This window comes from Merops nubicus, unplaced genomic scaffold, assembly GCF_000691845.1.
Source record: "Merops nubicus isolate BGI_N331 unplaced genomic scaffold, ASM69184v1 scaffold33108, whole genome shotgun sequence".
NCBI classification, from domain to species: Eukaryota; Metazoa; Chordata; class Aves; order Coraciiformes; family Meropidae; genus Merops; species Merops nubicus.
Genome location: NW_008624296.1, coordinates 35361 through 47503, shown reverse-complemented (window position 1 = coordinate 47503; position 12143 = coordinate 35361). Strand labels below are relative to the sequence as shown.

The 12143-nt window shown below is 49.9% G+C and overlaps 1 protein-coding gene across 1 annotated transcript in view; it reads right to left on the bottom strand.

The window, feature by feature from the left end:
- Positions 1–414: 414 nt before the first annotated feature.
- The window catches only part of NCKIPSD (NCK interacting protein with SH3 domain), a gene marked incomplete at its 5' end in the record, with an annotated part of 27259 nt that continues 15530 nt past the window's right edge, over positions 415–12143 (bottom strand). Inside the window, 7 exons of the mRNA XM_008945347.1 lie at positions 415–618; positions 1182–1354; positions 2899–2991; positions 4841–4969; positions 5448–5528; positions 10470–10608; positions 12059–12141. Of these exons, the coding sequence (XP_008943595.1) occupies positions 415–618; positions 1182–1354; positions 2899–2991; positions 4841–4969; positions 5448–5528; positions 10470–10608; positions 12059–12141 (902 nt within the window). The remainder of the gene's footprint in view (positions 619–1181; positions 1355–2898; positions 2992–4840; positions 4970–5447; positions 5529–10469; positions 10609–12058; positions 12142–12143) is intronic.

Genomic DNA, 12143 nt, shown 5'->3' with positions numbered 1-12143 from the left:
GAGAGAGATGCACATGGAAAAGAAGTGATACTCTAAGGCAGAGGCCTTTCTCTTCAGGACCTAGGGACACCAGAGCAGCTGGACACCCTCCCACCCTGGCTGCCCTGTCCCTTGCAACCTCTCTGCCCTTCCTGCCAATGCCAGCTGCCTAAACACCTCCTGCCTGAGTCTTGCAGGCAAACCACACGCCAGCACCCACCCTGCTCTGACCTCCCCTGAGCACCAGGCCCCAGGGACACCCCCTGCCCCTTCTGCTGCTGGCCTCTCTAAAGGGCCAGTGAACACTGCCCAGCCTCGGGCCTCGCACAGAGGGATACAAGGTATGAGCTGTACTGGAAGGGAATGGGGAGAAAGTGTCAACAAGAGACGTCATCGATCCAAGTGGTTCAAACTCCAATCCAAGCCAAGGGGCGGTTAGCTGGTACCGGGAGAGATTTCTGGGAACTCCTTATAAATCTCCAAGATGATCAGTTTGTCCATCTGGCACTGCTGGCTCTCCTCCTCCTCGCCCAGGATGCGCTGCAGGATGCCCTGCAGGTCGGAGAGGCGGTGCTGGTGCTGCAGATAGGGCGTGGAGCGGATGATGGCGTGCATCAGAGACAGATACTCCATCCTCAGCTGCCAAGTGGGAGGGGAGACAAAACACAGAGCACAATGAAAGATGTAAACTGAGATAAACAAGCGTGCCAGCCTCCATTACAGCATGAGTGCGGGACAGCTGCTGCTGCACCACCAGCCAGAGAGTCACCCCAGAGGCACCAGCTTTTCCTTAAGGCTCATAAGTAGCTATGGAAAACTCTGCTTTTTCTTCAACTCCCTAGTGCTGTTCAACCACACTCAAACACGTCCATCCCCCGCCTCTTGCCATACAGAGAGATTCCTTCCTACTTCTACTATTCACAGAGGGTCCCTGTTCCCAAGGTCCCTCAACAGAAGGGTGCAGACCACCAGAAGCCTGGTAGATCTTTCTTCAAATACACCTTCCCACTGCTGTGTGCCAGGGAGGATAGATCCCTTCTTCCTCCTCAGCCCCCAGGGTTGGTTTGAGTACCCAGAAGTGTTGTGTGCACTTCAGGACTCCACTCTTGCCTACACTAGCAGGCCCCACAGAGGGCCAGGAAAAACACCGTTGCTTAGGGACTGTGTTCCCTTCCCCAGTGCCTATGGGTTGCTGTGAGCACCTTGTCTCCTGGGGAGAGATCAGCAATCTGCCGCACCAGGATGTCTATCAGGACCATCATGTCCGTGTGGTAGAAGATGCTGGCTGTATCTTTGCTGGCAAAGATGTCCTGAAGAAACTTCAGCACTGAGTGCGGTGGCTGAGGCTGATGCTTGAAGATACAAACTGGATCATCTGGGGGAGGAAGAGAGACTGTGCTAAGCCACATGCTGCCCGTGGTCCCCCTCCCCTTCTCCATCTTCGGTGCACACCCCTTCATGAGACCCTACAGGCTTGGGTGAGGAGGCTCTGCTGGCCTTGGCCAGCTTTGCCCAGCTTATGTGCCCACAGACTGCAGCACCTCGCACAAGGCTGCAAAACCGGGATGGCAGCTCTGCAGGGTACCAAGCCAAGACCAAACTCATTACCATTAGCATTAATTGTTGTTTATCTTTCACCTACCATCCCAGGTGACAGCTCATTAGCACATCGCCTCTCAGTGCCTCCCATTTTTGCTCAATAGCTACCACTCATTTTCTCTCTGGTTTATTAAGTCTGGTCCAACGACCCCTCAGAAAAGCCCATCAGAGTCTGTACCGGAAACGAGCTTTCACCACAGAGACCAGGCTAGTACCATCCCAGAAGCAAGAGAAGAAACACTTCCAAGTTTAAATGAGCCACCACATCCTGTTCTCTTACAAAACACGTCCCTGCAGACCCCAAGAGGGGCTCCTGGGACACTGCAGTCCTGTCCCCCAGCAACTGTCAGGAATGCAGACAAAAGAGAAGCATCTTTATTAGGTTGTGCCCCCTCTGTTTTCTTCTCCCAGCCCCTCACAGTAAGGTGATCCCTGCAGGGAATCTGGCAGGGAAAGAGCTAAACAAAGGCTTTGGGAGGAGGCCAGACAGAAAAGCACTGAGATGCCGGCTGTCCTCAAGCTGATATAGTGTGGAGACAGTGATTTGCAACCCCAAAGAGAACTAAAGCCAGAGTAAGATGAGCTACAAACATCACAGGATGAGTTATTTTCCAGCAAATCAACAAAAGGAATCTCAGGCAGCAAAGCCCCTGTGCTCCAGAAGGTATTAGAAAGCACAATAGTGGCATGCAGCACAGGCAGAAATACCTGGGACTGTTCTTCCTGCAGAGATCTCCAGCTTTCTAGCAATCTGCTTTGGAAGAGCTCTGCGTGTGCCGTGGATTTCACCCTATGCCTGGAGCGGACACAAAGCTAACCCTCTGCCAGTGATTCTGGAAGGTCCACTCCAAGCAGCGTTTCAGAAGGTGAGACCACCTTCCAGATCCATCCCCCAGAACAAACCATAGCCCATGTGCAGAGGTGTGTGCCGGTACTGACAGAGTCCTGTCTGTCCAAGGACAGAAGTGGCCCAGGACCAGCTCTACTCCCAGACAAGAGCCTGCCTACACTGCAGCCAGCTGCACCACGAGATGGGGCTGGTCTGACCCAGAAGTACACGGCAAGGGCAGCCCAGAGGCCTCTCCTCTCCTCTCCTCCTAGATGCCATCAGCATCACTTTTTCCTTTGTGCAGCTCCATCCTCAGCAGTGCAGCGTGTCAGCCTCACAACTCACCAGGAAGCAACACGTCCTACCTGAACTGACAGCTCCTCAGCTACCCTGACACACCCCAGCCCTTAACGGGCCCCGGGCTCATCTCCCCGAGTCACCATTAGCCACACTCCCCGCCAGGCAGGCAGCAGTGCTGCAACAACACTCACCTCCCCTGTTCAGCAGCAGCAGCAGCTTCTCTGTGAAAGTCTTGACATTTGAGTGCTTGCTTATTGTAGTCATGATCACACTGTGTTCTGGAACTACGGAAGAAACCTGGTTAGCACATCGCTTTGTCTCCTGAAGGCCACAGTAATAAGAAAAATGTGGAGGGCTCCTATTTCACATCAGTCCTCTGAGGAGCTTTGGGGAACAGTGTAACAGGGCTACAAAAAAGTTTTGGCCCCACAGAGCGGGTGGGCAGGTAAAGAGAAGGTGAAATAAATCTGGAAACAACGCAGAAAGCCTGTATGACTTTGTGCTTCCTGCACACATCTGGTTCACGTGCAGGCTCCATTCCTGCCAGCCAGATCCTGGGAAATACCTTCCAAAGGCTTTACCTTGTCAAACCACCTCTGCTCACAACCCTTTGAAGCCAAAGGCTGCACTCTGTTATCTTTTTACTTCATTTCAGCAGTGCCCCGTTATTGATTGCCCTGCAAGCTCTTATAAGAAGGGATGACCACGTCTCAGGAGCATCCCCAGGGAATAGTTGTTCTTCCCAGCATTTGGCACCAGGCTGTGCAAGGGTAGAGGCCAAAGACTTCTCCTAGGAAATGGCCCCTAACCTGCTTTGGGTGTGATCTGTTGTACCTAAAACACATTCACCCCAGCAGACCTTATGCCGAGTGTGTGTGCACCCTCAGAAACACCCAAACCGCACAGCGAGGCTGTTTCTGTGGCACAGGGTTGGAAACCCTAGAGTATTTCACAGGCTGTGAAGACCTTTAGGATCCTTTACATTGAAGTGCATCAATATAATATGCTTTTATGAGAGATTTTGAACTCATACTGCATCACAGGACTGTACGATAGAGGAACAAAAAATTCAATCCAGTAACAAGTAAGCTGAACATCATTTAACATGTTCTTAGCATCAGAGAACAAGTCACTGCTCTTGGCTACACCCCAGGTGGGCAACGATCCCCCAGAAACATGCTGCCTGTCACACATTACCACCTAATTACTGCAGCCAGGAAGTATATGGGTAAGTGTGGGAAGGGGTAATGAATGAAAGCAGCAGAGATACACTTATTCAGTCTCTGTGCAATCAACTTTCACATGAAATTAGAAACTTTCACATAAATTGTAATGAAACAACTCAAAATAACAGGGAAATTACTGGACACGTCCTTGCTGCTTTATCCTCCCCTCTCTCCATGAAGCCAAGGATAAAGCCATGAGGCAGAACGTGAAGTAATTAAAGATAATTGGAGCAACAGGAGACTTTGGGTTATGAGCAGCCTCTCTTGGCAGGACCTGGGACTACTTTCCAATCTCCAACACCAGACTTCAGAACGTGCAGGCAGCAGATGGGCAAATGCTCCTCTCCAGGGACCAAACATGTTGCCCATTCTCACGACACTCAGCAGGGAGGGAGGACAGAGAACAAGGGCCATCAGGAGAGAGCACAGCTCAGGCCAGCATTGAAGAGCCTGGCCCCAACGTGTGGGCATTGAATGAGTTTCAGTAGACACAGGCAGGCAAGCAGAAGGCTTGTCAAGGCAGAGGACTTTCTTTCTAGATACTGAGAAATGCCTGCTGAAGCATTTTCTCTCCCAAATCAGCCATGCCTACAAATTAACCCCACTCATGTTCCTGCAAGTGCAGCCTAGCAACTGCTTTGATCCAGGCAGCATGGAAGTACAGAAAGAAATCTGCTGGGCCTCACAGAGCTGCTGTGCCCCAGAGAGTCTGCCAGTTGGACATGGGCTCTCAGACCATTTTCTTCTCTAGGGTTTTGCACAACATTTAAACATAGTGTAATGCCAGAGGCTAGTGGAGCTGGAGAGGTTATCAGAGCACCATGAAGACTCAGTGAGATTTCTCCATCCCAGTTCTTTGCACCTTCACCACTGAAATCCCGCCGTGCCAAAGCAGCACCAAACCGACCTGGAATGTGGAGATTGAAGGCCAGGAGGACGTTGACAAATAAGTCAGGCAGCTGGTCGGTGGTGTCTGAGGGCAGCCCGTCCTCTATCACATCCAGCAGGAACTGCACAAACTGAGAGTTGAGGTGTTCTGCACAAAGAGAAAAGAGAGTATTTACAGGACAGTGAAAATAAATCAAGCAACAAGGGACCATGAAAGCCACTTCTCCCTGCTACGTTCTCCCTGCGTTCATGGACTCATCCAGGCTCATGGTCCCATCAGCAGACAATGTCTCTGAGGCAAGTAAGCGGTTTGCGCTTTCAGGCAGGGCAGAGGTAAAACAAAATGCTGGTTAGTGACAGGGATGGGCAAATCCATCTCTTCTGCAGCATGGCATCTGTCCTCCATTGCTCCCACCCAACTTTGCTGCTTTCTCTGGAAGCCTGTCATCTCAACCCACTGTTTTAGCAGGCAGGCTCTACTGGTTAAGAGCAGACCCTACTCTTGCTGGGCTTTCCTCTAGCAGTCCCCACCTTAATCACCAGGAAAGGTCCCTTTCCCTGTGTCTCCTGGTCCCACCATCAGCTCTGCTGTCCTACCAAGCCTTAAAAGCTTAAGCTGCTCTTACCATAGTGATGATATGGCAGGGGCTCCCCCATGGAGAACATCATTGCCAGCACCAGTGCAGAGTAGCACATCTTCTGGTGATCTGCGAGATAAAGGTCGTGCCATTAGCTCTTCTGAGGATGTGAAACACTTCCCCAGCTGCAGCTAAGTCATCACACATTTAATACAGGCATTTAACACTGATTAGACTGCTCCTCCTTCCTGTATGTACTGAGCATTAAGAGTGTTTTTTCCCACCGTTTAAGCACAGCACATGCCTTCTGTGCCATGTGTTTCCAAAGCAATATAAAAAATAAACACAACAACAATTCTCAATTTTTTTCCCCCCTTCACTTATGAGGATCTGGGAAAACTTGATCTGAATAATCAAAAACCTCCCCTGCATAGTTCCAAGACACATCCCATAGTTATGTAATTACTGAACCCAGAAAAAGCATCCATCTGGCCGCCTTGTAATAGTGCCTGTTGCAACCAACACCACCCCCAGACAGCTAAGCTGCTTGTTACCATCTCTGCATTGCTCTACTTTCGCTACCTCAGCTCTGCCTGGAGGTATAAAAGGTCTCTGGGGAGACCAGATCACTGCTCATGACGCAGGCTGTGGATCTGCCCACCTCCCAGGCCACACTTGTCTCCAGCTCTCCCACAGCCTGCTAGGCCAACAATTTTCTCTGGCAGCAGCTACATGTGAATGCTCCACAGGACCACGGCCGGTGTCTTTCCTGAATTGTAATTAACAGATACACCTCGATAGATATTTGCAGAAGACAAAAAAAAAAAAGTCACAGATAGGATCTGTGTCATCCTCAAATGTAGCCTTTGTCCAGGTCAGCAAGTCTGAAGATGATAGGAAAAAGAGTATTATTTTTATAAAGCAGGCCATCACATATACCGGCTAAATAAAGTTCAGCTGTATCTGCCAGAAAGAGCCTAGGGGCACTTGTGACAAGGAAACTCTGAGTGCATTTATAAAAAACTGACTCAAACTACTTTTCATTAGAAGATAAAAAAAAAAAATAACAAAACACAACTTCAAGGCATGATGCTTCACCCAATAGCACTGTTTCCCTGGACAACAGCTGCTGGTTCCAGTGCCCCCTCCAAACTCCTTAAGACATTTCACTTCTCTGTGCACACATTGATCCATGTCTAAGCACCTGCACCCTGCAGTTGGCTTTTGACTGCACAGGCTGATGCCTTCACTGTCACCACGTACTCCTGGACTTGGCCAAAGGACTTGCAACACTTGGCAGCCCTCAGATTTACTGTCAGCACAGGGCAAACACCACAAGCAAGTCATTCCAGCCTCGTGCCCCTGCAAAGTCAGCTCTGCGAGCAAAGCCTCTATGAGCAAAGAACATGTGTGCTGTCAGAGCTCCACAAGATGCCCGAGTTTCCAAATAGTAAATACTTTGAGTAAAAATAGATTATTTGGGGCTTAACCAGAGATTCTACAGCATTAACAAGATTATGAGTTTGCAGGAGAGCGCTCCAGACCATGTGGCAGCAAAGGAAAGTGGAAACCGGATGTTACTCTTGGAAAACGGAGAGGGAGGATATTCAATGACTTAAATGTAATTGATACTTATAAAGAAGTTCTCAGCTATAAAGTGTCAGTGATACCAAAGCTCACTAGAAAAAAAAAAAAAACATCTGGCAAACTGTTCCCCACACAATTTCTTCATCCTTTCCTCCATGGCTTCAGGTGTTGGCTGTTGGAGGCAGGATACTGTGGTAGGCAGAGAGAGGGACCTGCCGTTCCCATGTTCTTAGCAGGGCTTTCATGAACAAAACATGTTCTCTCATTACGTCAGTAGCCATAACATAATGATCTGAGAACAACAGCCCAGTGATAAACATGTGGTTGTAGCAAACAGGGAAGAAGAAATTAATTAGAGATGGGAAGGGGGAGGGTAGTTCTACGCATCCTTGGCCCATCTGCCACGAACTGATGTCCATTCATCTCAGCTGACAGCAGACTCCACTGCTAGGTGGCTAATCTTGTATTGTCTAAGGATGCAGAATCAAAGGATGATGAAAAGAGTCAGAAAGCTGAACTCGGGGCAAATCCAGATCAACCTGGTGCTTGCTCAGCACAAACTCTACATGTTTTTGGAGTCTCCCAGCTGCAGAAAGACTCATTCAAGACACACCGTGCTGAAGAACAGAGTAACTTCCAGACAAAGCACAGCTTTTTTTCTTAAATTATTTTAAAAAATTTTTTTCCCTTCCAGAGCAGCACCAGTGGCTGCAAGAAGTTAAATAGCATTAATACAACTCTCCTAAAGCAAAGAGGCTCTGCTGACCACAGACTGACAAGCATCACTCAAGTGGCCGTGAAGGGCAGGAGGGATGAAGCTGTTTGCTCACCAGCCTGCATTTCTGAAGCCTGCTGAGGTACTGGTAAGAAAGGTGCTATTACATATGAAAGGTGTTTCTCAAAGGCCTTCAAAGATCATGCCTCCAATTTCTAAACACAACAGTGCAAAATCTAGGCACTGGAAGCAGACACAACTGTCTACAACTGAATTGAAAAGAGCCTGAGAGCTGAGCTGCATACACACTGGGCTGCAACAAGAGAGGAAAGTCATGATTACAGACTGGATTATCCCTGTCTGTTTTCTTTGGAATTGTTCTGGCTAATTCTGCTTCTCTGTGGCTTATTATAAGCTCTTCTAATACCGATAGATGTGCAGGCTGGCCGCAACAGAGGGAAGTGGCTGTCCAGAAGCAGTAAGACCCAAGCATCTGGCAGAAGAACTGGCCAGCAGCCAACACGGCCTGCATCAGCCCCGAGGTAAAGTGTTTTCTCATCAAAGGCAGCCAGCATCCACACACAGAGCTTCTGCCTCCACTGCTCTTCAGTAACAAGCCAAGAGGGATCCCATGGAGCTGCTGCAGCCAGTTCAACACTCCCCAGTTGCTTAGTGCTGGCACCGACTGCTCTGGCCTCTGCCATCTGCAGAAGGGATTAGCTATTCCACAGCATGCCACGGATCAGCTGCTATTCCCCCGATTTTAGTACCAAAATAAGCTCAAGTCATTCTTGGATTCAAGGTCGTGCTTTCACACAAGGTAACACTTGCCATTTGCTGGCAGGACATGCAGCAGTAAGCACCAGAATGGCAGGAGGGAACTACTAATGCCCTAAAACACCTCTGAAGGACAGAGACGTTTGGGTCAAGGATGGCTAGGTCTCTGTGAAGGCTGAGAGGACTAGATGCCACACAGATGACATTTGCACAAGTGCCTGCCACAAGCTTAGCATGAGGAAGGCAGCAAGGGATCAGGGCATGGATTTGGGAGGCTCCTGTAACCAAAAGCAGCCTGTCAGCAATGGAAGAGCAGCTTTTTACACCCTTGGACTGTGCTGCCTAGGTATTACAGCAACGAGAAGAAGAAATCCTCACCTTGCGATCAAGGCAGGGAAAGAAGAGATGCTGCAGATCCGCAGGCTGGCAGTTCAGAGGATGCAGAAGAGCCACTTTTCACCCAATCCCACTGCAATGCTTTTTAGGTCCCCAAAGCACAGCTAACACTTGCTAGGAGTCAGGCCTGCTTCAAGCAGAAGCGCTATGTGGAGATCAGCAAAGGTGTGCAGAAGTCACTGGGTCAGAGCTCGACACTCCATCACACCTTGGGCTGAGGTAGCTGTGCTATCTGGGATGACACAGCTCCTGGCAAAACGCCCTGGACAGCAACGCTGTGACCAGGCAAGGAGTAACCAAGGGCGACCAGCCCACTCTGCCTGCACAAAGGCAGCTCATGGAACAGAGCAGGAGACTAAAGCCCGCCTGGGCATGGTGCAGAAGACGCTCAACTGGAGACAATCCTTATGACTTCGTGATGGATGCTTGATAAAGTTTATTTCTGGCAGCACAGGACTGGGAGCAGTGCTGCCACAGAAGCACAGTCCTAGTCCCATAACTGAGTATTATTTGCTCCTTGGGCAGTAAAACCTCAGCCTAGAGAGGCAGCTTCTCAGGCATAACCAGACAAAACAGCAGGCGCGCGGTGAGTCCCGCGCACAGGCCGATAAGCAGCGGCAGCACAAAGCAGGCGCAGCCGCAGAGGCGCCGTGAGCTCGGTCCCGCAGCTCAGCACCAGTGCTTGGCCTGCCCTCAGCCCAAACACGATTTCTCAGGCACCCCACATTTACCTGCACTTCAAAGCAGCTAAGCAAAGACGAGCACAAAGCCTTCTGCAACAGGCTTCATTTTCACCTCTCATACCCCTTTCCAGACATGAGATTAGCCCCATTAGCCCTACTCACTAGTCAGGTTGGGACAGTCTGTGGTGGGATGCTGGGGGCAGGGACATCTATTACACATGTCCAAGGTGGGCATCTTGGACTTTTACTTAACTCACATGAAACAGATGTGACAGTGCCTGTTCTGCACAGCCCTGCCAGTCTTCAGCCTCATCACCAAATTAGACTTCTCCACAGCTCCACGACACCCACAGCAAACCAACTGGCTACAGCCTGCAATCAGGGCAGCAAGGCTCCAAACACTGGGGCTCTTCTGATTTGACCCATGCAGTCACTCAACAGCTATTTTAATTGTTGGCACACTGATGGAGCAAAGGTCCTTTCCTTCAACCAGCACACCTCTCATTTAGCAGCAAGAAACACCACAAAGACGTGCTATAGAGTGCTGAGAAAAACTGCCCATAAGAAGCTGCAGAGATCTTGCTTGAGATCTGCAGGTGTCTCTTTTCAGCATCAGGAAACAACACTGGAACAGCTCAAAACATGCTTTAAGACATCCACAAGAAGTGATGCAGATCATTAGTGGCATATTCAAGAGCTAGAGGGCTGAGCACCACTGGACTGAAACATCCCCTCCTGTGCATTCTCCACTCACAGCTGTAATAACCTGAGTAGCTTTAAAGTCAGACACCATTCCTCCTGGAGCACTGGGCACACAGAGCAGTCGGGCAATGAGGGTCCCCCAGTGCTGCTGTAAATCGTCTAATGGAAAGACAAGTCCCTGGGGAGCTGGGTACAGCAGCTCTGGCTCACCTTGTGTGTGAGTCTGCATGTCCCGGGCCAGCTCCATCGGCAGCACGGAGTTGACAAGCGTTGAGATGACTGCAGCATCCAAGTTGCACATGGCTCCAAAGCACTTCAACAGCAGCAGCCGTAACGGCACCCTGTGCTCCTGCAGAAGCAATTGATTACATTCAGTGGTGTCCCAGCTGAGGGCTTACTCTAAAGCACAGACAGAGCCAGCTAGAAGCTCCTGCTGTTAGGAAGCCACAGACCCTCCCCCATGGTAAGAGTGAAACCAAGAAGCTCTACTAGCTCTTCACAACAGCCCAGGAATCATTTTACAATAACATTCACAACTGAGTTGGCTACATGTTCTTGGCACGTGCAGTCAGAGGACATGTGGCAGCCAGAGCTCAGACCTGAGATGCTCCACTTCATCCACTAAATGAGACAAAAATCAACAACCTATACCCACCCCCAGCAAACAGATACAATCTGCTGGGCAGTTAGGATTCTCTGAGCACACCAAGGTTTTGTGAGTGCTGCCCTGAAGGAGGTTTCTTGACAACACAGTATTTGCAAACCCTCTTCAGCATATGGTGGTTAATGAACAGGACAGGAGCAGCGTCTCCACTGTGAAGGTGTCAGGTTTGAGCTGGGAGCAGAGTGTATAACTCAAAAGTTCTGGGACATGCCAGCTTTCCAGCAAAGATGACACTCAACCTGCAGCTCCCACACAAGAGACCTGGTGCTAGGGTAACCTTTATAGTCCATCCTCAGCCAACAACTCTGGGGTTTGGAGGACAGAATTGAGCCAAACCCTGGCACTGGGCACAACAGCAGCCAAGCCAGAAGAGCCAACTGCTCTCCACCCGGTCAGACTTCCCCGAAACGCTGGCCAGAGCGGGGCGGGCAGTGGGAGTCAGCAGGGCCCTGCTGCCCACCCTCCCACTGCCCAGACACGCCGCAGCCCTGACACTGCGCCCTGGGTTCAGACACGGAACTGCCAGACCAGAGCTAAATGCCACAAGGCTTCATGTGCTGTCACTGGGGACTTAGGAGAAGATGGCGATGAGTTTCCAAACCCCACAGAATCCCACAACAGCACCTCCCAGGAAGGAAAAGTGCAAAGCAACACCGCACAGGCATTGAAGGCAAAACTTCCATTTCTTCCTCTGAATACTGATTTCCTTCCTCAGTCCCAAGGCTTCTACTCACAACCTACTTTCCTAAGCAAAGCTATTTACAAATGCACAGGAGCGCATTGATTAAAAGAGGAGCAGTCACAGCCTGTCAGCTTTCCCAAGGCATCCTTGGAAATCCTTCCTCTAGGTATTAGCAATGCCGATTCTGTCCCTCAATGGAGCTGATAAAAGCAGCAAGCTTTACCCATCACGGTACTAGCTCCTGCTAATCGAAGTCTGTAGCATCCTCTGCTCTTGCATGCAGAGCGCTGACATTCACCAGCATGCAAAAGGGATGTGCTGCAACTCCATCTCATTCACAGAACTGTCCTATCTGGGAAGAACGTCTTCCATATAGTCATCATAGCAACCCTGCTCTTCTGCATCTTCAGGGAAACCTCAAAGAGAGAGATTCGATGCATTCTGCCACCTTACCATCTGATAATATGCCACGAGGGACAGGACAGATTCAAACTCATTCTTCTTGCACATTTTCTTGCAAACTTCTGGGTCTGCATCT